This window comes from Rhinatrema bivittatum, chromosome 13 (assembly GCF_901001135.1).
Source record: "Rhinatrema bivittatum chromosome 13, aRhiBiv1.1, whole genome shotgun sequence".
NCBI lineage: Eukaryota > Metazoa > Chordata > Amphibia > Gymnophiona > Rhinatrematidae > Rhinatrema > Rhinatrema bivittatum.
In genome coordinates this window covers 8477826-8502826 of record NC_042627.1, presented here as the reverse complement: position 1 = coordinate 8502826, position 25001 = coordinate 8477826, and the positions used below count along the sequence as shown (strand labels likewise).

Here is a 25001-nt window from a genome sequence, read left to right as displayed (position 1 = left end):
TGGAGTACCCCCGCAGTTAGACTGGTTTTCAAGATACAGACACCAGTTAGACTGGCGTGCAATGCAGGCTATGCGTGCAAACCCATCTCATGCATGTTCATTATGGATATCCTAAAAAGCAGGCAGGATGGAGTGGGCCAGCGCAGGACTGGGTTGAGAAACACTGGATCTCAGAGCTGCCAAGTTCCCTAGTTCCCAACCCCCTTATCATGAAGAACTCTAGGACCTGCAGCTCTGATTTCAAGGTAGAACCAGGGACTGCAAATCCCACACTGCTTTGGGATGCAAATTCAAGACCAGGATTGGCCAAAAAGCCTCCCTCTTGGAACTGGGTAACTTGGCCCCTCTGTCAGGTCTAGAGGACACTTTCCATACACAGATGAAGTATCAGCCTCCTACCAAAGGTTTTTAGGTAAAAGGTCAATAAAATGAACCAGATACACACTAGTACTGCTTTACTGTACTACTCCCCTCTGTCCAACCCAAGCCTGTGGGATTTATAATCTCGGCTTCTCTAGAAGATTCAGGCTCCTGCCCTGCAGTTGCAGAGACCCAGCTTCCCATCACCCAGCAAACCTGGGCACACAGTTAGAGAAACTGAACCCTACTGTAAGTCCATAGACGCAATGGGGCGAACCCTAGGCTCAGCCTGCCCCGATGGCCGGAAGCTATCTGACAGTCCTGCATCGGTCCAGCTCCCCACAACAGGCAGGAACCCTCCAGGTGTGACCAGGAGTTTCCCAGAAAGTTCCTGACTTTTTCTTAGATCTGGCATGCGAGGAAAAAAATGTATGGGGGCTGCAGGCACCCTGGACCAGCACTATCAGCGGCAGAAAGAAATCTCTCCCTCCCATAGTGCTCACTCCAGGCCCACTCTGCACCCCCGGTGAGTGAGGGCAGAATAGTGCAAGAGAGAGCATCTACCTGCCCCTGTCGCGGGGCAGGGGCTGTTCTCTCTGTACTGAGGCTTGGCACTCAGTTGTAAGCCCTCTGGAGACAGGAAGATATTTGCCTGGATACGGCTGAAAGGCGGAGTATAAATCAGAAATTCAGTTCAGTTCAGTCAGGGTGTGCTTTTTAGCCTTGAGTGGGGAGAGACCTATATAGAGAAGGGGGCTGTGGGTGACCCTAAATGGAAGGGGAGGTCAGGGAGGGGTTAAGTGACTGGGAAAAGATACGGGAGAGAGTGATGGAGAGGGGAGAGGGATACAAGGAGGTGGGAAGATGACCTAGGAGGGGCTACGGGGAGAAAGTGAGTGCGTGGGGGGAGGGGAGACTCGGGAGGCTATGGGGCACCTCACCTTTATTTCTCTTGAAGAAACTGAAATGTTCCTTTAACTACACCTTATTTATTTATTTATTTATTTGTTCCGAAAGAAGACCACAAGGGTTTACAAAAGCAAGATTCACATTATTGTTCCACACAACATCAGAACATTTCTGCTCCCCTTACATCGTTAAAAAAAAACCCCATTCTGTGACTCCTCCTCTCCTCATTTTGCCAAATAAATGAAATATTCAGTAACTGTAATAACTCTGCGCCCCTTTCAGCTGCGGGCCTGGCAGTCCTAGCACTCCCAGCCCCGGGGGCCGCCTTTCCAGCCGAGGAGCCTGGAGTCCATCTGTAAGTGCATTAGGAGGGCGACTGGCAGGCTCGGGCCGGCATCCAGAGAGCCCCTGATGTGATTATCCAATTCCCTGCGTCTCGTTAGCAGCACTCGAGCGCACGCCAGATGTTGCCCAGCTGCTGATCCGTCCGCAGGCGAGCGCTTTGGGTTTGCTTTTCTTTTTTTTTTTTTTTCTTTTACAGCTCTTTTCTCTCTTCCAGTTTGACTTCGTTCGGGGAGAGGGGCTTGTCTCCGTGACCCCCTGGATCCAGCAGCGGCTGCCGCCGCCATGGGGCGCGTCGTCCGGCTGCCGCTTCTCCTCACGCTGGGCTCCGCCTTGCTCCTGGCCGGTGAGTGCTCCTCTCCCCTCCCTCGCTCCCTTCCCCATCTTCCCCGATCCCGGATCCACTCGTGGATGGAGCCGCGGGAGGGGGATTTCCCCGGCAAACTTCCAGCGCCTCCCTAACGCCCCCCCGCTCAGACAGTGCCACATGGACCGGACGTATCCAAAGGGCTAAAACTAGGAATGCCCTCCAGCCGGCCAAGTCTGCAAATCCTGTCCCTCCTTTTTATAAACTCAGGTTACTCTGCGTTTTGTAAATAAGGCATTGCAAATGTATATGTGCAGCAAAAGATTCTGTGTGTGTCTGGCGCACTGATATAAACTGCTGTTGGTTAGGATTAATAATTGCTATTACTAGTGATATGTTTATTACTGCTCCTTCTTCCTTCTCAAGATGTTGTGCAGAGGAGAAAATGAATAACCAGATCCTTCACTTCTGAGGTGGCTGCACACGTGTAACCGAAATACTAGAAGAAAAAACATTTTCTCTTTGTGCATCAATGTAATTATTATCAGTGTGCACCGGAATGAGTGTTGCCTCTCCAGTCATCATTTCATTTTACCTTCTGAATGCCTAACAATTATTTTTAATCTTTTAAGTGGAACCAGTATGTTTAGATATAGATAGATATAACCTGTGTGTGAATGGAAGATTAATAGCAGCCTTCTCGATTATATCTGACGTTGTGTGGCTGATCTCTACATGCCTGGCATATTGGATGAAGGTGTTTCCCTCCCTATAACAATTGTCAGTGTGTGTGTGTGTGTGTGTGCATCTGTAATGCCATGTGTAGTTGGCATGCTTCTTCCTTATCATGTCATGTGTGCACACAGGGGCATGCACAGTGGAAGTGGCATTTCACCACTGGCGTGTATAGCTGAGCAAATGTCGCATGCAGATGTGTGTGTGTGCGTGTGTGTGCACGTGTGATTGTGTTACTTCACTATTCTGTGCTTAAGTGACGTGCATGTATGTAGCTGTGCTGTGTGCGTGTGTTTGGGTGAGAACGTGTGTGTCCTGCGGATGTGCTGAGGTGTGTGTAGCTACAATTGTGTTACTTCACTCATTATTTCTTTGTTTTTTTCTTACTTGTGTCACAAAAATTCTACAGAAATTAAAAAGGAAATTGTTAAGAAGGGAGGACCTGTAAAAAAAAAAAAATGGCAGTCAAACAAAGATTTTATATTGCAAGCTTTGAAATGCATAGCCAAAAAGGTCAGGAAACATGTTGCAGCGGTGCTGGACAATAAGGCGCGTGGGGCTGGTTTCTGAGAGTTAAGCTCCCTTCGCCAAGTTAGAGCAGACGGGATTTACCTGAGGCATGGAGTGCTGTTATCATCCACTAGCTTGAAATTCCCTTTCTCTGGATTTAAAGAGAGTAGCACAGTGACTAACGGGGCCGATACAGTAAAAATTGCGGGAGAGTGGGCGAGCTATTACCCCTTATTGAATAAGGGGTAAAGCTAGCGCGTCGAAAACGCGCGTCCAATCGTGGGTTAACAGTGAGCTCCGCCGGAACGCACTCTACTGTATCAGCCTGTAAGTTAGTTCTCAAAGCCATTCCTGCAGATAAAGGTGTTTTGGCTTCTTTGAAGATTGCCCAGCCTCAATGCGGGTACCATCACGTGCGTTGCTTTACCCGCACACTTAAGAGGCGTTCCCTATGGCGGGGTTAGGTCGGGGGAGGGGACGATGTGCATTTTTTTGCCAGAAGATCTACCCACAGAAAGAGCGGGCATCAGTTCCTGCAGGTACTTTCCCCTCAGGCAGTAATCAAAGCTGAACTGTCTGGGTAATCCCACTTTGATTACTGGTGACAGCTACGCAGGCAGTGGGCACCGACGTGGGCAATTTGATTATTGCCTCCATGATGTACCCAGTAATGACGGCCTCTGAGCTCTCGGCAGTGCCAAAGACCATTTAACCCAAGCAAGTGCATCCCTTCCTACACTAATCTGCTCTCAAACACCTTCCCATGTGCAGAATCAGTTGCCCAAGGGGGCATTCGTCGTTAAAGTGGTCAGTGTCACCATAAATTACAGATACCGAGGATCTTTGGTAAACCATCTAAAGCTAAATTACTCCTGTCACACTTGTGGGAAATATACTTGGCTTTCACTAAAAGCTCCAGTCTTCATTGTATTCTTTTTTCTTGTCAGCAACTTAGGCAACAGTGGAAGATCCCTGGGCATCATTTTACTTTTTTTTTTTTTTCACATGTTTACAAGCACGACATTATTACTTGTCTTTATGTAAGCGGCAAATTACTGATCTCATGTTTACTAATCCTGAGGATTCCTTTTTTTGATACTACAGCAAAATATATATATTCCACAGCAAAATATATATATTCCCTATATTCCACTCGTTATGCTTGTTCAACTACAGTTCTACTCTAGTACAATTTTGTTAATTATGTTCTTATTGTTTGCTGTACAAGGTTTAGTTAAATTATGTTTTTATTGTTTGATGTAATTTCCAACTGTTGGTTCACTGTAAACCGAACCGATATGTACTTGTACATGATCTTCGGTATAGAAAAGTATTTAAATAAATAAAATAAATAAAATATACTCAGATCTGCACTTGGTATGGGGATATGCAGTCTGCATGGAAAGCAGTTCATTTGCAGCAATTTTAGCTATTAAATGGAACGCAGATTTGGATACCGAACTATGCCATACAGACGTCACTCAAGCCTTTTTAGTGTCTTCTCGTATTTCTGCAGCTAACCTAAGGGAAATACAATTTAAAATTAATACTCGGATGTGTATCACTAGAGAAAAAGGAGCTAAACTGAAAGTCTGGGACTCAGACTGGTGCATGAAGTGTCCTTACCTCCCTGGTACTTTCTGTCATGCGTTTAAGAGCTCCTGGAGGAGACAGATTTGTGCTTATCTGGAAGCTATTTTACAATGTACAGTGCCCTGGTCTGGGCAGGTAATTCTATATCCGAATCTTTTCCCATTGGATGTTGGTTTACCGCTCGGGGGTGGGGGTGGGGATGGGGGTAGAGTTTGATTATTTCTCTTCTTTTGGCCAAGAAAATCACACCTGTTGAAGTGGCGGGGAGATGACCTGCCTACCTTTAGAGATTGGAAATTGCAATAGAAACAAATGGCAGAACTGGAATCGTTACAAGGCTTGGATGCCGCCCGTCCCAGGTTCACAGCACATCCTCAGCTACGGAGGAAAGTTAAACTTGGCGCTTAAGGTCTCTGATTTCTTAATATATGAGGCATTCTTGGTAGAGCTTGCTTCTGTATTCATGGTTTTCTTTCTTGCATTGTTTTGTGGCTTCCCAAGATCATTTATACTTTGTGTTTCGAGGATGTATGAATGGTGGGAGTGAGAGGGAATCATTGTAAAATGATAGATCAAGTTGGATTTTTTTTATTATATATTTTTGGATCTTTACTACTGAATGTTATTGTTTGTTTTGCAACTGTTGTACTATTTATTACTTGTGATTTTGACCCAATAAACAGAGAGTTAAATTATTCCTGTCACAGGCAGGCAGATTCATATCCTGGCTTACATCATTCATTAGTTCATACTTTGGGACAGGAAGAAGGGGTTGGATGTGAGGAACCAAGTTGAAGCTGCTTGGGCTCTGCTCTTTTTAACTCAATGGTGGAGTCCCTGCCCAGAAGCCAGAAGATTGTAGGTTCAAATCCTGAGGCCTGCTGCAGAAAACCCAACAAGTGTGGACCCTTTACACTACTGAAAACAAAAAAACCCAACATTTCAGGATGGCTCCAGCCAACAGTACATTTGTCCTGGATATGCAGTAGAAGTCCATTTAGAAGAGTTACTAGGACATGTCGCTGTATAAACAGGCACAATCCACAATTTGAGTACCTGAGACAGAGATAAAGTGAGCTGCCCAAGTTCAGTGGAGAACGTGAAAGTTTAATTCTAGTTTTCCTGGTTCCCGGCCTATTCCTCTCACCCCTAAGCCACACTTCTTTAGGAACAGATCGTAAGGTCCTACTCTAATACCTGAGGTTCCGCATTCCCGGTTGAGCTCTGTTTAATGTGCAATCGTTTACCAGCTCTGACTGTCTGCTTTACATTTAGGATGCAGCTGTTCTGACGCAGAACATAAGCTATTCAAAGCTTTGTTTGAGAAGTACAATCAGTACATCAGACCAGTGGAGAATGCATCGGACCCAGTTATTGTCCAGTTTGAAGTATCCATGTCCCAGCTGGTGAAAGTGGTAGGTATCAGCTCCTTACTTTCATGTGAAATGGAGGGTATGTGTGTATGTGAAATCTCTCTGGCCAAGGGCTTAATTGCTATTAGCAACCTCTCTTACAGGCCGATGCAATAAAACCTGCAGGAGAGCCGGCGCTCCCGACTCGCATCAAGGCACCTCTCCTGGACACGCGATTTCGTATTTAAATTAGGGTCCGCGGTAATAAGGAGGCGTGAGGGACACCCGCGCATCCCTAGTGCCTCATTAGTGGAAGCGGCGGCTATCAGCGGGTCCGACAACCGAGACTTAATTTTACCGGCGTCGGTTCTCAAGCCCGCTGACAGCTGGTTCGGAAAACGGCAAAATTGAGCGTCCTTTTTCGAACCCGCTGACCGGCGGGCAGTTTTTTTGGGTTTTTTTGTATTTTTGGTGCCTCCGACTTAATATCGCTAGGATATTAAGTCGGAGGGTGTACAGGAAAGCAGTTTTTTCTGCTTTTCTGTACACTTTCCCGATGCTTTCTATGGTTAACGCCTGCGGGGGTTAATTTCAGAGAGTAAAATGTGCATCTTGGCCGCGCATTCTACTTTCGGTATTCCGGGGTAATAACTAATAGGCTCATGAACAATGCATTTGCATGCGATGAGCACTGTTAGTTTCGGGTTGGTTGGCTGCGCATTTTCCGTCTAAGACGCATGGCCAAACGCTGTGCTTGGCCGAGCGCACTCGTTCTGTATCGACCTGCTACATCGCTGGCGTACCAGCTCGGGCGTCTAATGGAGCCGCCCTGCCATCACCAGAGGAAAGCGCAGCACTGAATAATAAGCAGAAAATAAGGGCTAGAAACTTAAGGGCTTTTGGATGTTTTCGTCTCCCTTTATTGAAACTGAGGTACTAGCAGGAATGTCTCTCTTACATAAGAGTCCAGGCAAACCTGCAGGTTTCATTTTATTGTCACCAACTACAACTGATGCTTTTCTGTGGTTCCATTCCAGGATGAAGTTAATCAGATTATGGAGACCAACTTGTGGCTGAAACACGTAAGTTCGGCATGCGGTCCCGGGACCAGTGCCTGGGAGCTCTGATTTATTTTCGGGTGAAGCTCAAGGTGCCGAGGCCCTGCCGTCGGTGCTCTCGCTTTCCAGGGAAGGCGCCCTTATATTTGAAATCCCCTGAAAAAATGACCATTTCCCCTCGTTCCAATGCTGGTGCATTTCCCTAGGAGCTGGGGACAGCGAAGCTTCCTTATACCCTGCCGAGGTCCCTAGTGAGAAAGGGAGCTGCTCCTTAACACAGAGCATCACCCAGCATTGACCAACTTAATCCTCTGTCATCGTACTTTCCGAAATAAGTCATGGGGGATATAACTGCACACTGGCAAGGGCAGAGGAGGCAGTGTTTCAGAATTACTGGGGCACAAGCTAGGGGCAGGTAATAGATTTTGCCACTCACAGATAACTCTACCCATAACGCCCCCATGTGATGTTTCAGCAGCACATGCATCACTCTAATGCCCAGCCAGCACCAAGGAAACATTTCACATGTAACTTGTTCTGGTATGTTTTTAAAGGAGAACTTTCATGCATCTTTGTCTGACTCTGTTACGCTACCAGAAGGATGGTAAAATCAGATTTTAATTTGGGGGGGGGGGGCGATGCAATTTGATGGGAGACCCGGGTTGAATTTATGAGCCCTTCTGCTTCGCCTGCTGGCTGGGATTGGGGATGCTGTGCGAGAACCAGGAGGAAAACCGGTTTTCGGCTGATCTGCTGTCCCGCAGAAACTGCCGCCCCAGGCACAGGGCCTCCTGTGCCTATCGGCAGGACGAGCTCTCTCTGATGGAAAGAGAACCAGTAAGAAAAAAACTAAAAAGCTGGAGCTGCATCTTTACTATCACCTCATGACAGACTGACAGCAGCAGCAGAACAGAAGACAAGGCGAGGGGTAGGTTTTATTATCAGTAATCTTTTTTTTTTTGCTGTCGTGCAGGGGAAGTTCTCTGCCCTGGTAGTCAGGCCTCTGTTTGAGCTGGCGGGGCTGATCTTAGAGAAGGGCAGTGCAGCTGGCAGAGCAAATGGAGACAGTGAGTGCCTGCAGAAGGAGGAGGAAGGGTAAAGGTGGCAGCTGCAGGCTGGGTAAGGGCTGGCAACAAAGGCAGGAACCTCACACGATGATGCCGTAGTGCCCTTCGTTAGCCATTCCGGAGGAGGGGGATACTCGGAAAGGGCCAAATTTTAAAAGCCCAGCCCGTGCAGATACCGGCAGATACGCGTGGAAGTGCCAGGCTTGGTAAGAGGGGCGGGCCGGGAGCGAGGGCTGGGCAGGGCTGGGAGCGGGGGGGACAGCCGGGACAGCTCCATTAGACGCTGTCCTGGGGAAGCAGGTGCCGGCAGCCAGCTGGGGTGCGGAATTTACTTCTGCTCCAAAGGAGCAGTAAGGTATTGAACAAAAACAAATTAGGCTAGATAGGTAGCGGTTAGGGGTCAGGGAGGAGAGGAGAGGAGAGGGGAAAAGGTAGAAAGGGTAGTTGGGGGATAGGGAAGTTCCCTATCCCCCAACTACGGACAACCGATAATTAAAAACTCATATAAATATTTTCTAAACACCAGTAAAATATTTCAAAAGAGACACATCAAATAACACCCAATAATTAAAACACATAAGTATTTTTAAAAATCCCTTGCTTTCCATATCTGGGAATCTTTGATTTCCAGATGCCCTGAGATTGTCATGGATTAGCAGGAAGAGAGAATGGAGGTTTGTTGCACATAAGTTTTCTGTTCTCTCACACATATATGCTCTCTTTCAGACACACACGAGCGCACACAAATGAATATGCTCTCTCTCACTCTCACGTATGCTCTCCCTCACTTTCTCTCTCACACGCTTTCACACAGGCCCACACTCTCTCACACAAATGCATACACAAGCATCTCTCATTCTCTCGCACATACACGCATGCACACACATGCTGTTTCTCATTCTCCCACAGACATACACACATGCTCTCTCTCACACACACACACACACACACACACCTGCTCCCCTTCTTTCTCACTCTCTCTCTCACTCTCTCACACACACTGTTAACTCCCCCCCCCCCCGTTTAAATAGCAGCAGCAGTCTACTTCTTCATCCCTTGCAGCCAACAGGACTTCTTCTTGGGGTCGACCCAGCTTTGTTATGAGCTCCTTCCTGTAGAGCGGGTCATGCCAGTCCTCTTCCTCCTAAGGCCTTGCCGGGGATTCTGACAGAGCCGCAGCATTGCTCCTCTTCCCCAGGTCCCGCCAGTGATTACAGCAGGGCTGCAGCCTCTTCAGGCCTGAAGGGCTGCAGCCTCTTCAGGCCCTACCGGCGTGGCATTGCTCCTCTTCCCCAGGCCCCGCTGGCGATTCCAGAATGGCCGTGATGTTGCTCTTCCTCCTCAGGCCCTGCTGGAGATTCTGGCAGGGCCACGGTGTTGCTCCTCCTTAGGGTGATATCACCAACAGCACTGTGGTGCCCTTCAGGTAGTGGCGCCTATGGCCTAGGCCATATTGGCCATAGGCATGCACGCTACGGCTCTGGTGGATCTAGTGACTTTCTTCAAGTAGGAGTTGGCAGCACTGTGTAGGCATCAAAATGGAGTGGACCACTCAGGCCCTAGTCTGTCCAGTTTTATCTCAGGGGCAGGCCATCCCTGCCCACAGTCAGAAAAAAGACCCTAGTGGTTTTCTAGCATCAAGTATTTTATTGGTGGTTCTGGGAATGAAAACATCTAATCTATGATTTATGCCAGAAATGTATGTTAAGAAAGAATGACATTAACTGTAAACATATAGTACAAAATTGACAGTGGGGGTGGAGCTGGGGTTGGGGTGGAGCTAAGGGCGGAGCTTGGTTGGCTCCCCCAACCAAAAAAGCACTCTGGTTAAATCCCGAATTTCAGTGAGCATAGAGGGGCATAGAGGGATGTTTGGGGCGATGGCTTCACTAGTTTTGGGAGTTGTATGGATTATATTAGTAGAAAACTTGATAATAAGATTTGAAAAGGGGAGCTGGCATTCAGATTTAATACTGGGCTTGTAAGAATCAGAGGAAGCTGAGAAGCCTGAAATGAGCAACCAGTGGAGGTGATGGATGCCAGTACATCAGCAGGTCCCTCCCACTGCCCGAATTGGAAGGCAGCGGTAGGAATAGGGTTGAAAATTCAGGGAAAAGATATGGTGTGGGGTGCTGGAGTTGGGTTGCATGTAGGAACTGCTGCGATCATCTACCTCATCTACCTCAAATGGAAAAAATCACAAGTGGGCAGACTGGGTGGCCCAATTTGATCTTTTTCTGCCCTCATTTCTGTTCCCATGCCATTGTGGTGCAGCTGTACCCTCTTACCAGGCCTGCAAAGGAGCGACATAGCGACCAGAATCAGCCGAAGAATAACATGGGGAAACTGTCCTGTCTGGCACCCCAGTCACTTCCCTTCCAGCAGAGAAGAGTAATGGAAACACTTCTGCTGTGAAAATCGCCCTGACAGCTCTCTCTGTGTGCAGGGGAGAGGGAGGCTTTTTAAATTAAAGAGTTTCCTGCAGGACCTTTCTTCTGTAAAAGGAGAGCAGCGAACTCTTATGATAGCATTCACATGGCGCTTTAATGCTGAAGGATATTTTTCTTCAGCAAAGAGAGCCGGGGCCAGAGGGCTCAGCAGGTCTCCCTACAAATGTGCCAACATCTGGAAACTCCCGAGCTGGGTGGGTAAAGAGACAGATGTTGTTGAGCTTCAACCCATGAAAAACACACCCTGTGCGTCCTGAGAGATCACCAGCCAGTCGGGATTTCAGGATATCCACCATGAATATGCATGAGACAGATCTGCATGCATTGCCTTTGCTCCATGCAAATTTATCTCATGTATATGCATGGTGGAGATCCTGAAAACCCGACTGGCTAGGGGGGGTCCTTCAGGACAGGTTTGGGAACCACTGATCTAATTCTCCATGCCCTCTGTTTGCATGGGGTCTCCTGTAGTTTCATCATGTTGAAAACCATCCAGTTGTTCCAGGTTTCTCGCAAACTCAAAAGATTTGCTGTGAAAAATGTCCCACGTAGCTTCGAAAAGTGAACGAGAAAACATGTTTTCAGGAAGAGCTTCACCGTTCTCCTTTTCTTCTGCGACAAGAGGGCATCAGATCTCACTCTCAACATGATATGAGATGGGAGCAAAAGAAAGCAGTGAAACAATCTTGCAGTAGCCGGGATAAAACAGAGATTATGCTGGATTTAATATATGATGGTGCTGCCATCTAGTGGCGAGGATTCAGATTATCATAATGATACAAATCTTTATTTACAAATGAACAGTTAAATGCTTTTACCTCTCTAACACTTTAGATTTTTTTTTGTTACTTTCCCTTTTTTTGTGAAATTTTAACACTTTTTCATTGCATGTGTTACTACTTTAACTTCCAAAGGTAAAGACAAATAAAATAAAATTATCTGGCTCCATAAGTGCGCAATCCTGCATCCGGCATTAATTGAAACATAGAAACATGACAGAATAAGACCATGCGGCCTATTTAGCCTGCCCATCCAGAGAGTCCCTATGCTTGTCCGAGGCATCCTTAAATTCAGATATTGTCCTTGTCTCCACCAACTCCACTGGGAGGCTGTTCTATGCATCCACCACCCTCTCAGTGAAGAATTACTTCCTTAAAGTACTCTCAGTAATTACTCCTTTTCACTCTCATCCCATGACTGCTCATTCTAGAGTCTCTTTTTCGTTGAAAGAGGCTCGCCTCCTGTGCATTGATACCACCCAGTTATTTAAATGCTTCCATCATATCTCCCCCTTTCTCACCTTTCCTTTAGTGTATAAATGTTTAGATCTTTAAGTCTGTCCCCATCTACTTTACAACGAAGACCAGTGACAATTTTAGTAGCCACCCTATGGACCATCTCTATCCCGTTTCTAATTTTTTGCAGGTGTGGCTTCCAGAACTGTACAGAGTATTACAAATGAGGTCTCGCCAAGGACTTCTACATGGTCAATATCACCTCCTTTTGTTTCTGCTGACCATTCCTGTCCCTCTGCAGCCACGCATCCGTCTGGTTTTAGCCTTCACCCTATCCACCCGTTGGGTCACTTTGAGATCATCTGACACAATCACCTCCAGATCCCACTCTTCTTTTGCACATAGAAGAATTTTAGCCCCTGCATTTACCATCCCCTTGGTTGTTTGCGGCCCAAATGCATGACCGCGGTTTTTTTTTAGCATTAAATCTTAGCTGCCAGGCCCTAGACCATTCCTAAAGCTTTACTAGATTTCTCTTGTTTTCCGCACCTTCCTGGCTGTTGCACCTTTTGGTTTAATCTCGATAGGCCTTCTGCAACATCACTTACGAAAATGTTGTAAAGAACCTGCCCAAGGACCAATCCCCGAGGTGCACCGCTAGGCTCCATTTACCATTACCCTGTTTCACCTCATAATCAACAAATTTCTAATCCAGTCGGTCAATTCAGGGCCCATAGCAAGGGCGCTCAGTTTATTTATAAGTCGCCCATGCGGAAATGCATTCTCCCCTGATCTAACTCTCTGATCACCCGGTCAGAGAACTTGATTAGGTTCATCTGACAATCGTTATCTCTGACAAAACCATGCTGCAGCGATTCCATTCATTTGCTCACCCCAGAGGTCAGACTAAATGACCTCTTCCTTATTTCCACTTTTACGAAGAGGAACCACATTTGCCTGCCTCCAGTCCTCAAGAACCACTTTCAGCTCTAATAAAGCATTGAACAGGTCAGCCGGCATTGCCGCCGGTCTTCTCCAAGTATCCTGTCCGGCCCCATCACCTTATCTACTTTAGGTTTGGTAAGCTCCCCCGTGAACATTTTTCAGAAAATTGCTCGAGGCTTACCTCATTTCTAGTCTTATTTGTGTCCTTTTTATGTGATCCTACCCCTGGCCCTTCCTTAGTGAACACTGAACAGAAAAATACGTTACTAGCAATTCCTCCTTTTCCCTTGTTATCCCTTCCCTTCACCTCCGAGCCTCACAATGCCACTTTTGCATTTCCTCACTGAACTGTCTAAAAAAGCTCCCCCGATTTACTGTAGTCGTGATTTTTTCTTCCATTTGCTTTCCTGACTGCTTTCCCAGCTTCTCTTAGCTTTTCCAGATATTGTCGCCTGTCTTCCTCTTTCTGCGATCTCTTGTAGTTTATCAACGCTAACCTGTTGTCCCTTCCCTTTTCAGCTACTTCTTTAGAAAACCACAGCGGCCTCTTTTTCCTCTTAACTTTATTTACATTCCTAACAAAAAGGTCAGTTGCCTTTCTAATATCTGGTTTTAGTTTTTCCCTCTGCTCTTCTACTTCCCCTAGATTTTCCTTTCCAGCTAACGACTCCGTGAGGTATCCCCCCTCATTTTAACAAAGTTACTTTTCTGAAGCTAAGGACCCTCCCCTTCACCACTTGCACTCGAATGCTGAGCCACGCCATTGCAGCAGAATTTTAAAAACTTTGCCACAGGAAACCAAGGATTATGAGTATAATAGATCACCTCATATCAATGCATCAGCAGCAGCAGAAATAGTGCACGTACCCAGAGCTCCTCGTTTTCATATAGAGATACAGCAGACAGGGGCGGATTCCCGATGACGACAGGCCCAGGAGATACCACGTGGTCTGCCGAACGCGGCTCTGTCACGGCCGCACTCGGCAGACCACGTGACTAGAGCGACCGGCCCTCCCAGCAGACTATCAGAGTAAATTTAGGATACGCACAGGTGCTGTGTTTAAAGGAGATATCTGAAATTCACTGACATTGTTATTATGTTCTCTAGTATGAGGCATGGGTTACAGTCTTATCTGTTGCTTCCTCTGATGTTGGACTGAATATTGGACTCACAAAAGTATATGTGGCCCCCTGTGCGCCACATATAGACTGCAGAGTGTTTAATGCTGAAGTTTGTTGTTTCCTAAAAGGGATGTTGAAAGGGGAGAGGTTCCAGAACGTGTGGGGTCATTCAGTGGTCAGAGGGAGTGTATGGTAACTCTCTGACAGACTGGTTCAGCCCTTAAGGGCTGGGTTTTGGAAAGGGGATAGTACCCTGCTTAGAACAAGGGCGGGAGCTGCCCCAGAGTCACCAAGCCAAACGAAGGAGGCAGCTGTGCGCCCCTCCCGGGGTTTCAGGGGGGAAAAGGAGCTGAGCAGAGATACCCCACAGAAAACCTGCGTAAAGAGAAAAGACCAGGGAAGAATGTAATCTTGGAGTCACAGAGGGAATAGAGGAACTGTAAGGAGGGCCTTCAGGACAGAAGGAAGCCTGTGCCTGATGGGAGCCTCTGAGCAGGGTTGGGGAGCTGCAGTCCAGCTACAGAAGAGGGAGGGAGTAACAAATTGGATTGCTGATTTTCACTCAGAGCGCCATTTGCCCTAGAGCTGGCTGTAAGTGGTAGTTTTGTACCATGGGCTGGGATTGGGATGTGCCATAAGTAGTGATGGAGATTTATCATCAGCAGCGATGGAGATGTTACATATATATCGTTACATAGTAAATGTTGGCAGATAAGGACCAAAATGGTCCATCCAGACTGCCCAGCAAAGTGTATAGGGGTGTAACTGCCACTCTGTGCAGATTACTCTAAGGGTAAGGAGGTTCTATCCAGGCTGTCAAAGCAGGCGACAACCAGCCCGTCCCCTCCCAACTTTATTCATTCCTTCTTGCAATGCACAGACGACCATAGAACCACAAGAGCAGACTGTCCCTGCCTTACCACTCACATGAGTGAACCTAATCAAACTTCACTGAAGTATTGTAAACACCCACAAAGCTAAACCCTACATTTACTATAAGAAATGCCCAGATGGATCCCTTTAATGTTTCACCAAAAGTTACCAGTTTCTGCTGTCAGTGTTTTCCTGTTTAATATTCCATGTATGTTCCATGTAAACCGCCTTCCCGGCGATAGTTTTCTCTGTTAATTGTGAACCGGAGTGATATGTATTGTATACAGGAACTTCCGGTATATAAAAACCTAAAAACAAATAAATAAATAAGCAGCAGTACTCTAGGGCTGTGCCAAGGTAGGCTCATGATGGCCGTAACCCTCCTGAAATCCAAGCTGTGCTTTCCATTGCAGAGCGCCCCTCGTACCTCCCAGTCCAGTAAACCAGGAATGCTTTCTAACACAGGCCTCTCTTTCCTCTTTAGATATGGAACGATTACAAACTGAAGTGGAATCCTGCAGACTACGAAGGAGTTGAGTTTGTTCGAATTCCTTCAGATAAGATATGGAAACCAGATATTGTCTTATATAACAAGTAAGAGCAGATTAATTCTACGGCATCGTTGTTGCTATGGAGTGTACTATCCAGAAAGAGAGCACTGAATGCCGTATCTGTGCTTTTCTCTTTTTTTTTTTTTCCTTTTATTCATTATTTTCTTATAATGCAGTTTTAAAACACACTGGGAACTACAAAGGTTGAGGTCCATGTCCAGTCCCCCTTGGATAGCTGGTAACGTATCCGGCTAACTTTGGAGGTGTATTCAGTAGTGCAGCTGCACCATTGAATCTAGCCGGCTCTTTGGCCTGACCAGACTTAGCTGGCTAAGGGGGTCATTTACTGAGCATTTTTCCTATAGACACAGAATGGGAGAAAGCCTTTAGTAAATAGGCCCCTAAGTTAGCTGGTTAACTTTGAATATCGGAGTTAAGCCAGATAACTTATCCGACTAACTCAGCTCCTCCCGGTTATGTCCCTGGAACACCTCCTAACTTAGCCGGCTAAATACATAACTATTCATTTAGCGGGCTAATTTCTTTACTCATGGAAATGCTTCTGAATAGGCTCTCGTTATTGGTAATGCACATCAAGGCATGCGAGTGCACATATACATGTGTGTGTCGGCACGCGCCCAGAGACGCAGCCGTTTTATAACACATGCACACATACGCGCGCCTGTTATAAAGTAGCCGAGGCGTGCGGATGCGTGCGCCTGATTTTAAGCCCAGCAGCATAAGTCAGCTTACGTATGGGCAGCCGCCTGCATTTGAAAACGGACGCGCGTCCAGCCGAGGACCAGTTTCCCCAGTTCATCCACCAGTTCACTCAGTGTTCTTCCTGTCCTTCCAAACCCCCTGGTTATACAGCCTGCACTCCCCCCCCCCCAAGTAACCCCAGACCCCTCAAACCTCTCTCAGAGGCCTGTAATTTTTTTTTAAACTTACACCGCTTCCTTAACAAAAAGTAAACATGCAGCACTGGACCTGAGCATACGTCACGCGCATATGTACTTGTGCGCACCTCTCTAGACCCCACCCTAGAACACTCTACACATGCCTACACCAGGCCCCTTTTCTATTTGATGCAAGATGTGCGCACATCGTCGGTTGTGCACGCATCTGCCCACTTTATTACATAGGGTGGACACGTCCAGCTTTTGAAATTCACCTCCAAGCTAATAGCAGTTATCTCGTTCAGGGGTCAGCACATGGCACACAAACACATGTTTGCCAATACACAGCCGAACTGAAAATCAAACATTTTCAAAACTTGTCTGCCCACTGCACTCATCTTGCAATGCCAACATTTTCCATCGTGGGCAGATTATCAAGCATCAGTAGGAAACAGGCCAGAATCCGGCAGGATTTCGTCAGCGCTATTCCTGTCTCTCCCCGCCCAGGACGCAGAATTATCTTGATGGGGGTGGGACGTGCTTACCCATGGTGCTATGATCTTGGGATCCTGTTGAAGGAGATCCCTGTCCAGGATGGATTGCATTAACATTTCATTGTGAGGGAGGGTTGCAGGGCAATATTTAGTTTTGGCACTCAGACAACAAAGGTTGCTGACTCTGATCTAAATAATAATTTTCCTATTTTTTAGATGCAAATAGGAAAATTATTATCTAGATTGGGGGTCAACAAACTATTTTGTCTAAATGGCAAAGCTAGATGTATTCTTTGTTTCCTAACTTTTTTCTTTGTTGTGTGTTAATTTTTCTTAACACTCTGATCAGACCTTCCAAAAAATAACCATTCCAGTGCTGTTTTCTCTATGAGCTTCAGAAGTTTCTTTTGGAACTTTTCCTATCCATTCTATTTGTTTTCTGTATCTACTGCAATAGCGGAGGCCCCACGTCATCTCTGACTTTACCCTCTCTTCCCCACAATTTTCTTTCACTTTACTAAGAGGTTAAATTCAATCAAAGCTGTGTTATAAGAACATAAGAAGATGCCATACTGGGTCAGACCAAGGGTCCATCAAGCCCAGCATCCTGTTTCCAACAGTGGCCAATCCAGGCCATAAGAACCTGGCAAGTACCCAAAAACTACGTCTATTCCATGTTACTGTTGCTAGTAATAGCAGGTAATGGACTTCTCCTCCAAGAACTTATCCAATTCTTTTTTAAACACAGCTATACTAACTGCACTAACCACATCCTCTGACAACAAATTCCAGAGTTTAATTCTGCGTTGAGTAAAAAAGAACTTTCTCCGATTAGTTTTAAATGTGCCCCATGCTAACTTCATGGAGTGCCCCCTAGTCCTTCTATTATCTGAAAGAGTAAATAACCGATTCACATCTACCCGTTCTAGACCTCTCATGATTTTAAACACCTCTATCATATCCCCCCTCAGCCGTCTCTTCTCCAAGCTGAAAAGTCCCAACCTCTTTAGTCTTTCCTCATAGGGGAGCTGTTCCATTCCCCTTATCATTTTGGTTGCCCTTCTCTGTACCTTCTCCATCGCAATTATATCTTTTTTGAGATGCGGTGACCAGAATTGTCACAGTATTCAAGGTGCGGTTTCACCATGGAGCGATACAGAGGTATTATGACATTTTCCGTTTTATTAACCATTCCCTTTCTAATAATTCCCAACATTCTGTTTGCTTTTTTGACTGTCGCAGCACACTGAGCCGACGATTTCAATGTGTTATCCACCATGACGCCTAGATCTCTTTCTTGGGTGGTAGCACCTAATATGGAACCTAACATTGTATAAATAGAGCAAGGGTTATTTTTCCCTATATGCATCACCTTGCACTTATCCACATTAAATTTCATCTGCCATTTTGATGCCCAATTTTCCAGTCTCACAAGGTCTTCCTGCAATTTATCACAATCTGCTTGTGATTTAACTACTCTGAACAATTTTGTATCATCTGCAAATTGATTACCTCACTCGTCATATTTCTTTCCAGATCATTTATAAATATATTGAAAAGTAAGGACCACAGTTTTCATTTTTATCTTTTCTTTTATAGCGCAGTTGGAAATTTCCAAGCTGATGACAAGACGAAGGCCTTGCTGAAATACACCGGTGACGTGACCTGGATACCTCCTGCGATATTTAAGAGCTCGTGTAAAATCGATGTGACCTATTTCCCTTTTGATTATCAGAACTGCACAATGAAGTTTGGTTCATGGACGTATGATAAGGCGGAGATTGACTTTGTTTTGGTTGGCTCCAATATCAGCCTCAAGGAGTACTGGGAGAGCGGAGAATGGACCATCATCGCTGCACCTGGCTATAAACATGAAATCAAGTACAACTGCTGTCAAGAGATATACCAAGACATCACCTACTACTTGTACATTAAGCGGCTGCCTTTATTTTACACCATCAATATGATCATTCCGTGCCTTCTTATTTCTTGTCTAACTATTTTAGTCTTCTATCTGCCTTCTGATTGTGGTGAGAAGGTGACGCTCTGCATCTCAGTCCTCCTGTCTCTGACTGTGTTCCTCCTGGTCATTACAGAAACCATCCCGTCCACTTCTCTAGTTATACCGCTTATTGGCGAGTATCTGCTCTTCACCATGATCTTTGTAACCCTTTCCATCGTCATAACCGTCTTCGTGCTGAACGTCCATTACAGAACACCCAAGACGCACACGATGCCCACATGGGTGAAGGTTGTATTCCTCAAACTACTGCCCAGAGTAATGTTCATGACACGACCTGGCAAGGAATACGCCGCCAGCCCCAAATCTAAGCCGCTGTACAGTGCTGGGCTCTCGGACTTCAACGGTTTCAGCAGCTGTGGCCTTGGGTGCTGCAGGTACGGTTCCAGCTGTCAGAATGGCGCCTGCAGCTGCTCTCAGTGCCAGCGCAACAAGGCCTCTGACGTCCTGGGCAGCCTCATCGCGGGGCCTAGCTTGGAGTCAGTAGATGTTCTTTTTTCCATCTCAGCCTTATCGACAGAGATGAGAGAGGCAATTGAAAGTGTGAGATACATTGCAGAGAACATGAAAACTCAAGATGATGCGAAAGAGGTAAGGCCACTTAAGCGTAATTTACTCACTTTAAAAGATCCCTACGGTTATAAAATTCAATGTCAAAGCAAAGACCAGGGGCCAGTACAGTGGAGTAGCAGGATGAAGGTCCCTGGTTTGATACGGTACCCGAATCGGGTCTTCTGCTTCCTGGGTTGACTGGAGCTGAGGTTGCTGGCTGGTACCATTTGTACAGAAGAAACTCAAAATGGCCCCAGTTTTGGTTTGCTGGCTTCCAGGATTTTGCCACCCCTAGGCACTGATGCTCTCATGCCCCCTCCCACCCCTGGACAACACAGCAGCTCAGGAGGGGATTCTGGGGCAGGAATATGAACATCCTGACATACGTCAGCAAACACTTCCTTCTTTTATACTAAGATTCTAAACTTTGCTTCTGTTTGTAAAAATTGTTTTCCTATTCCTGGATAAGAAAAAAAAATATCTCAAGTATCAGTACAGGGAGGAGATCTCAGGGATGGGGAGAGGAGAGGGAAAGAGTGAGAGGATCAGAGATGGGGAGAGGAAGGGAGGAGGAGTAAGAATGGGGTGAGGAGAAGGAGAAAGGACCAAAGATGGGGGAATGGGATGGGGGGAGAAAAGCATCTGAGATGGGAGAAGAAGAGGGAGAGTCCAGGATCTGGGGAGAAGGGAGAGGTAGGAAGGATCAAGGGGGGATAGAAGCCAAAGCTCAAACGAGAGAGGACGTGAACTGCGGTGGGAGTTTGGAGGAGGAGGAGGAGGAGGAGGAGGAGGAGTGAGGGCCTGGATCAGGAAGCGGTGGGCTCTTCGCTGCCGAGAGAGTCTTCCGCCAGCCTGCTGCCACCCCCAGAGCTTTGCTGCACCAAGCAGTTGCCACACTGGGTCAGACCCAAGGGTCCATCAAGCCCAGCCCACAGTGGCCAATCCAGGTTACAAGTACCTGGCAAATCCAGGCCTGCCAGCACCATTTCTAAGCAATGCCAGCGGCAGGGCAGGAGCAACCGGGAATCTCGCCTGCACCGTGAAGAGAGGAAAAAATAGTAAGAGGGGGTCGGCTGTTTCAGGAGGATATGTTAGCAGCAGCAGAAGTGAACATGAACAAAACTTCTTTTGTTCTGTTTTAGAAAAGAAGTGAAACAAAATGGAAAATGTTAACATTTCCATTTCATGTCACCTCCCAATAAGAAACTATCCACCCCCCCCCCCCCCAGGCTCCTCTGCAGGGCCCTCAGTCCTCCGGCTTCTGGCCCCTACTTGGGGTTTCCAAGGTAGAAAGAGGCAGGAGCAATCCTCAGTGACCTTTGCCCCACTGGCTGTAATTTAAAAGTGGCAGCCGGCACCAAGTTCTTTTACACTTGGAAAGCAGCACGGCCTTAATACCCAGCGGTCCATGGATATGTTGGACCCCTCCAGTGGGGTGAGTAGGGGTCGGGGGGGGGGGGGGGGGGCTGCATGGCGGTCAGGAGAGGCTAGATGTGCAGATAAATAATTGCTAGCAAGCACTATTTACCGTACCAAAACATTTCCGCTTCAATGGATTCTATTCTGGCCCTAACCTGGTAGGGCTACAAGGTTCCTTGTGCATTCCTTATGCATTACCGGTGAGGCTTGATGTAAAAAATACTGCTTATGTTTCTCTGGGCCGAAGGACTCATCTCGGTGCCGAAACTATTTTGGCACTGACAGGTCTCCCACTGCTCTGGTAGTTGATGGCACCCACATATCATCGGTGCCAAAAAAAGGATTTTCCGCTGGCAGCTTATCTCCTGCCAAGCTTTTCTTCTGCACCCAGCACTGAGGATGGTCTTTCTGGTTTATCCACCCCAAAGACTTAGGATGCTATCAAGCCATTCTGCACCGACGAGTGAGATTCTCTGCTGGAGCCTTAACAGCAGGGTCCAAGGTAAAACGTAACCCTGAGCTCTCACACCAGAGCCACGCTGCAGTTACACAGGAGGTCGTAGTCAAGGCTGGCACACGGGGTGGGCAAGACGGGTGAGAACCTGTGGGGCGAGGGGCGCCACATTGTGAGCGCACAAGCCAGAAAGGGAAGGGGGTGGGGCAAAGGTCACACCCGCCCCGGGCTCCATTTTGCCCAGCGACCGCTCTAGTCTTAGTGACCTGCTGGCTCCATTTTGCCCAGCGACCGCTCTAGTCTTAGTGACCTGCTGGCTCCATTTTTCTTCAGGACAGGCTGATCCAGTCCTGGTTTTAGCCCATTGCATGCACAAATATGTTCTGATTTCCCTACAGACACAGGAATACGGTGGGGGGGGGGGGGGGCTTTTGACAGCGTCAAGGGCGCTTTAAAGCCGAACGCTGAGATATTGTAATGCCGAGTATCAGAAGTTAAATACCCAAGGCACAATTTTCAATAATTAGAGGAGCTTTGTCTTATTTCCAGTTTTCCCTTGTCTATCAGAATCCCATCCCACCGTTTCTATCCTCCATTTTTTTCCTAGAATCCAAATGAAATCCACGTCTCATCAGTGCTGACGCTTTGTCCCTAACTCTTGTGTTTTCCAGATACAGGATGACTGGAAATACGTTGCAATGGTGATTGATCGAATTTTCCTGTGGGTTTTTATTCTGGTATGTGTCCTGGGAACAGCGGGTCTTTTCTTACAACCTCTGATGTTCGGCGAATAAATGCGATGCTTCACATTAGAGCATTTATAATTGCAGTTCTGTGTTCGGTCCTTTTATGGCTACACACCTGTTGTTTCACGCTGTCCGTTTTGTCTTCGTGTGCAATATTTATTAGTAAAGTTAACATCTGAGCACCTGTTGTGTATCTTGTGTTGTGCACATTTCCTTTTAATACTACAGCACCACAAATAAGGTTTATTAGTAATTAGCTTTCCATTGTTACCCAAGATAATGGACCCCAGTGTTTATGGAAAGTGTCCTATTGGTGGTCTGGAAGCTCAAGTTCTCCATGCATCCACAGAAGAGGTATCCATAGTGGCGTGCAGGGATTAAGGGGTACAACTTCCATTTCTGGGGTGGGTACAGCCAGTGGTGGTTGTTGTTGGGGTCCTGGGCAAGAGGATCATGTTGGCTCCTTAAAGGCTTAATTTTGATGACCTACAGCAGACATTCTCAATTTCATTTTGCCTATCCCTGACAGCGCAATAGCTGCAAGGTCACCTATCATCTAGGAACATATGGTAACTGTTAATGAGAAGCAGCATATGCCACAGGGTAAATATTTACCCGAGTAAAAACACGTGATTTTCACAAGCATGGTAGGCCCTTTTAGTGGGCGGTTGCAGAAGATGGGATTGGGATAGAAGCAGTGTATATTATAGCAATGAGATGGGATGCTAATTGAGGCATGTTTAATTTAGGTTATGTATGATGTGTGATTTATTAGTGTTAAGTTTTATGTTTTAATGAAATTATGCACCTTATTTTGTATACCACATTGGGCAATTTTATATCAGGGAAGTGGGTAATAAGTCATGTTAAATGAATTAATATCCCAAATGCCCACTCAGCGCACCCGTCATTCATGCCATCAAAGTAAACGCTGAACATTCGCAGGGAGAAGGAGTTTGGCTGGCAGGCGTTCCCGTAATGCTTTTCCTTGCCATAATGTTGACATAATTTTAAGCAGAAGTGAAAGTGCTTTAAAAGTATTTACCTCATAACATCTTACAGGGCATTCACAAAGAATATCCTAAATATTAACAAAGCCTGTCCACACAAGCTTATTATCAGAGAGTGTACAAAACAGCAGGCAAGGTGGATGTACTCAAGTAAATAATAACACAGCACTGAGCCTTTTAATGTTGTTTGAGGTACTAAATAGCCAAATGTTAAATACAAACAGAGCCACTTCATTGCAAAAACCACCTCCGCAAAATTGCAGGGGTTGGGCCTGGTCTGCCTTATCCTTCCACCCCTCCACTCAGGCCACCACTCCTGTAGCTTGACAAAAATCCCTTTCTAACTGTTGAGGATTGGTTTAAAATGATCTGAATTAGATTTAAAAGACAAGGACTGCATGAACTTGTGACTTGGATTGGCCACTGCCGGACACAGGATGCTGGGCTTGATGGGCCCTTGGTCTGACCCAGCATGGCAATTTTTAGGTTATGTTCGCTGATGGCTCTTTTGTCTGCATAAATTGTATACGCAAGAATATTTGGGCTCACATAATGTATGCGGTCAATAGTGTATGGGGTGGGGAATATTCAAAACTCAGCTTTTGTGCAGGAAATTCTAAAGTTGCTTGTACGAAGACTTTGGAGATATATTTGCCAAATGTATCTCTCTTACAAAAATGAGAATAGAAATTCTTAGACTTCAGGGATTTCACAATCTCTCCCTGAAGGAATTTCTGGCTTTCTGCAGCAAGTCACGGTGCCAGGCTTCCAGTATGGTCTCTTTTCTCCCACTTAAATGACAGATTGCAATGCCCTTCTCTGAATGGAAGAGCTGGATGCTGGTTCCTAATAGAGCTACCTCCGAGGTGCTGCTCTTTGGCTGGGTGACAATGCAAGGCAGTTGGGTTTTCGGGTTATCCATAATGAATATGCATGAGATATCTGTCCTCATGGAGATCAGTATAGGCACATTTCTCATAGTTTCATTATGAATAGCTTGAAAACAACTGGCTGTGGGGTCAATAGGGCAGGTTGGGAATTAGTGCTGGCCTCTCCTTCCTCCAGGACTGGTTTCACCACTCCAGTCTCTGAGGGCATCAAACCAATTTGGTTTTCAGGGTAACCATAATCGGAAAATTAATCTGTTTCTTAGAAGAAATGCATGCAATAGATAATATTCATCCCAGATAGCTTGAAAACCAGATCTGTTTGCAGCCCCTAAATACTGACGTCCACCCTCGCTTTAATTTATGTAATTGGTTTTATATACCGGTGTTCGATTTACATTTCACAATGAAGGTAGATAGCCACAGGCCCATCACCCTAGTTTTTACATTTCACAATGAAGGTAGACAGCCACAGGCCCATCGCCCTAGTTTTTACATTTCACAGTGAAGGTGGAGAGCCATAGGCCCATCGCCCTAGTTTTTACATTTCACAATGAAGGTAGAGAGCCACAGGTCCATCGCCCTAGTTTTTACATTTCACAGTGAAGGTAGAGAGCCACGGGCCCATCGTCCTAGTTTTTACATTTCACAATGAAGGTAGAGAGCCATAGGCCCAGTCGCCCTAGTTGTCACAAAGCCTACCTGCTGGCCCCTTTCATTAATGGGGCAGAGAGGGTTGGGGCATGGCAGACAAAAGCAATTGCTCCTATTGGTTATTAACAGAAACCATAATTTTTCACTTCTTGATCAGAATTTGAACAGTATTGATTGGCATTTTAAAATCTTTGGATATCTTTTTATATCCTTTTTCTGATTTATAAAGTTGAACTATTTTTGCTCGTAGATCCTTTGACAGTTCTTTTGCTTTCCTCATGCTTCAGTAACCACCAAAGTCAATGCAGGATTTCTCAAGAGCTAAGAAACTCACTGACTATTTATGCACAGACACCAATTACAATCAAAGATGGCACAGGTGTGGATACCTACCCTTCATTGACATCTCAACCTGTGTGTGTCAACTTGAGTGTATATTATCAGCCCAAACATTCAA

The 25001-nt window shown here is 46.2% G+C and overlaps 1 protein-coding gene across 2 annotated transcripts; it reads left to right on the top strand.

The window, feature by feature from the left end:
- The first annotated feature begins 1567 nt into the window (after nucleotides 1–1567).
- LOC115075373 (neuronal acetylcholine receptor subunit alpha-3-like) lies at nucleotides 1568–25001 on the top strand. 2 transcript variants are annotated; one of them, XM_029575700.1, is made up of 8 exons: nucleotides 1568–1624; nucleotides 1829–1957; nucleotides 6032–6171; nucleotides 7146–7190; nucleotides 15343–15452; nucleotides 18402–19413; nucleotides 21919–21984; nucleotides 24832–25001. In XM_029575700.1, exons 2-8 carry the CDS (start codon nucleotides 1897–1899, stop codon nucleotides 24832–24834), a joined length of 1437 nt encoding a protein of 478 aa, XP_029431560.1. In that variant the 5' UTR covers nucleotides 1568–1624; nucleotides 1829–1896; the 3' UTR covers nucleotides 24835–25001. The 2 variants fall into 2 exon arrangements, with proteins under 2 accessions (XP_029431560.1, XP_029431559.1); XM_029575699.1 differs by lacking the exon at nucleotides 24832–25001 and having other exon boundaries at nucleotides 21919–23159.

Bases quoted from the DNA above. Each gene is read 5' to 3' on its own strand.
- LOC115075373 (XM_029575699.1), top strand. From the start codon at position 1,897: ATGGGGCGCGTCGTCCGGCTGCCGCTTCTCCTCACGCTGGGCTCCGCC. The intron at 6,172-7,145 runs GTAGGTATCAGC...GTTCCATTCCAG, and splicing joins TGTCCCAGCTGGTGAAAGTG to GATGAAGTTAATCAGATTAT. The intron at 7,191-15,342 runs GTAAGTTCGGCA...TTTCCTCTTTAG, and splicing joins CCAACTTGTGGCTGAAACAC to ATATGGAACGATTACAAACT.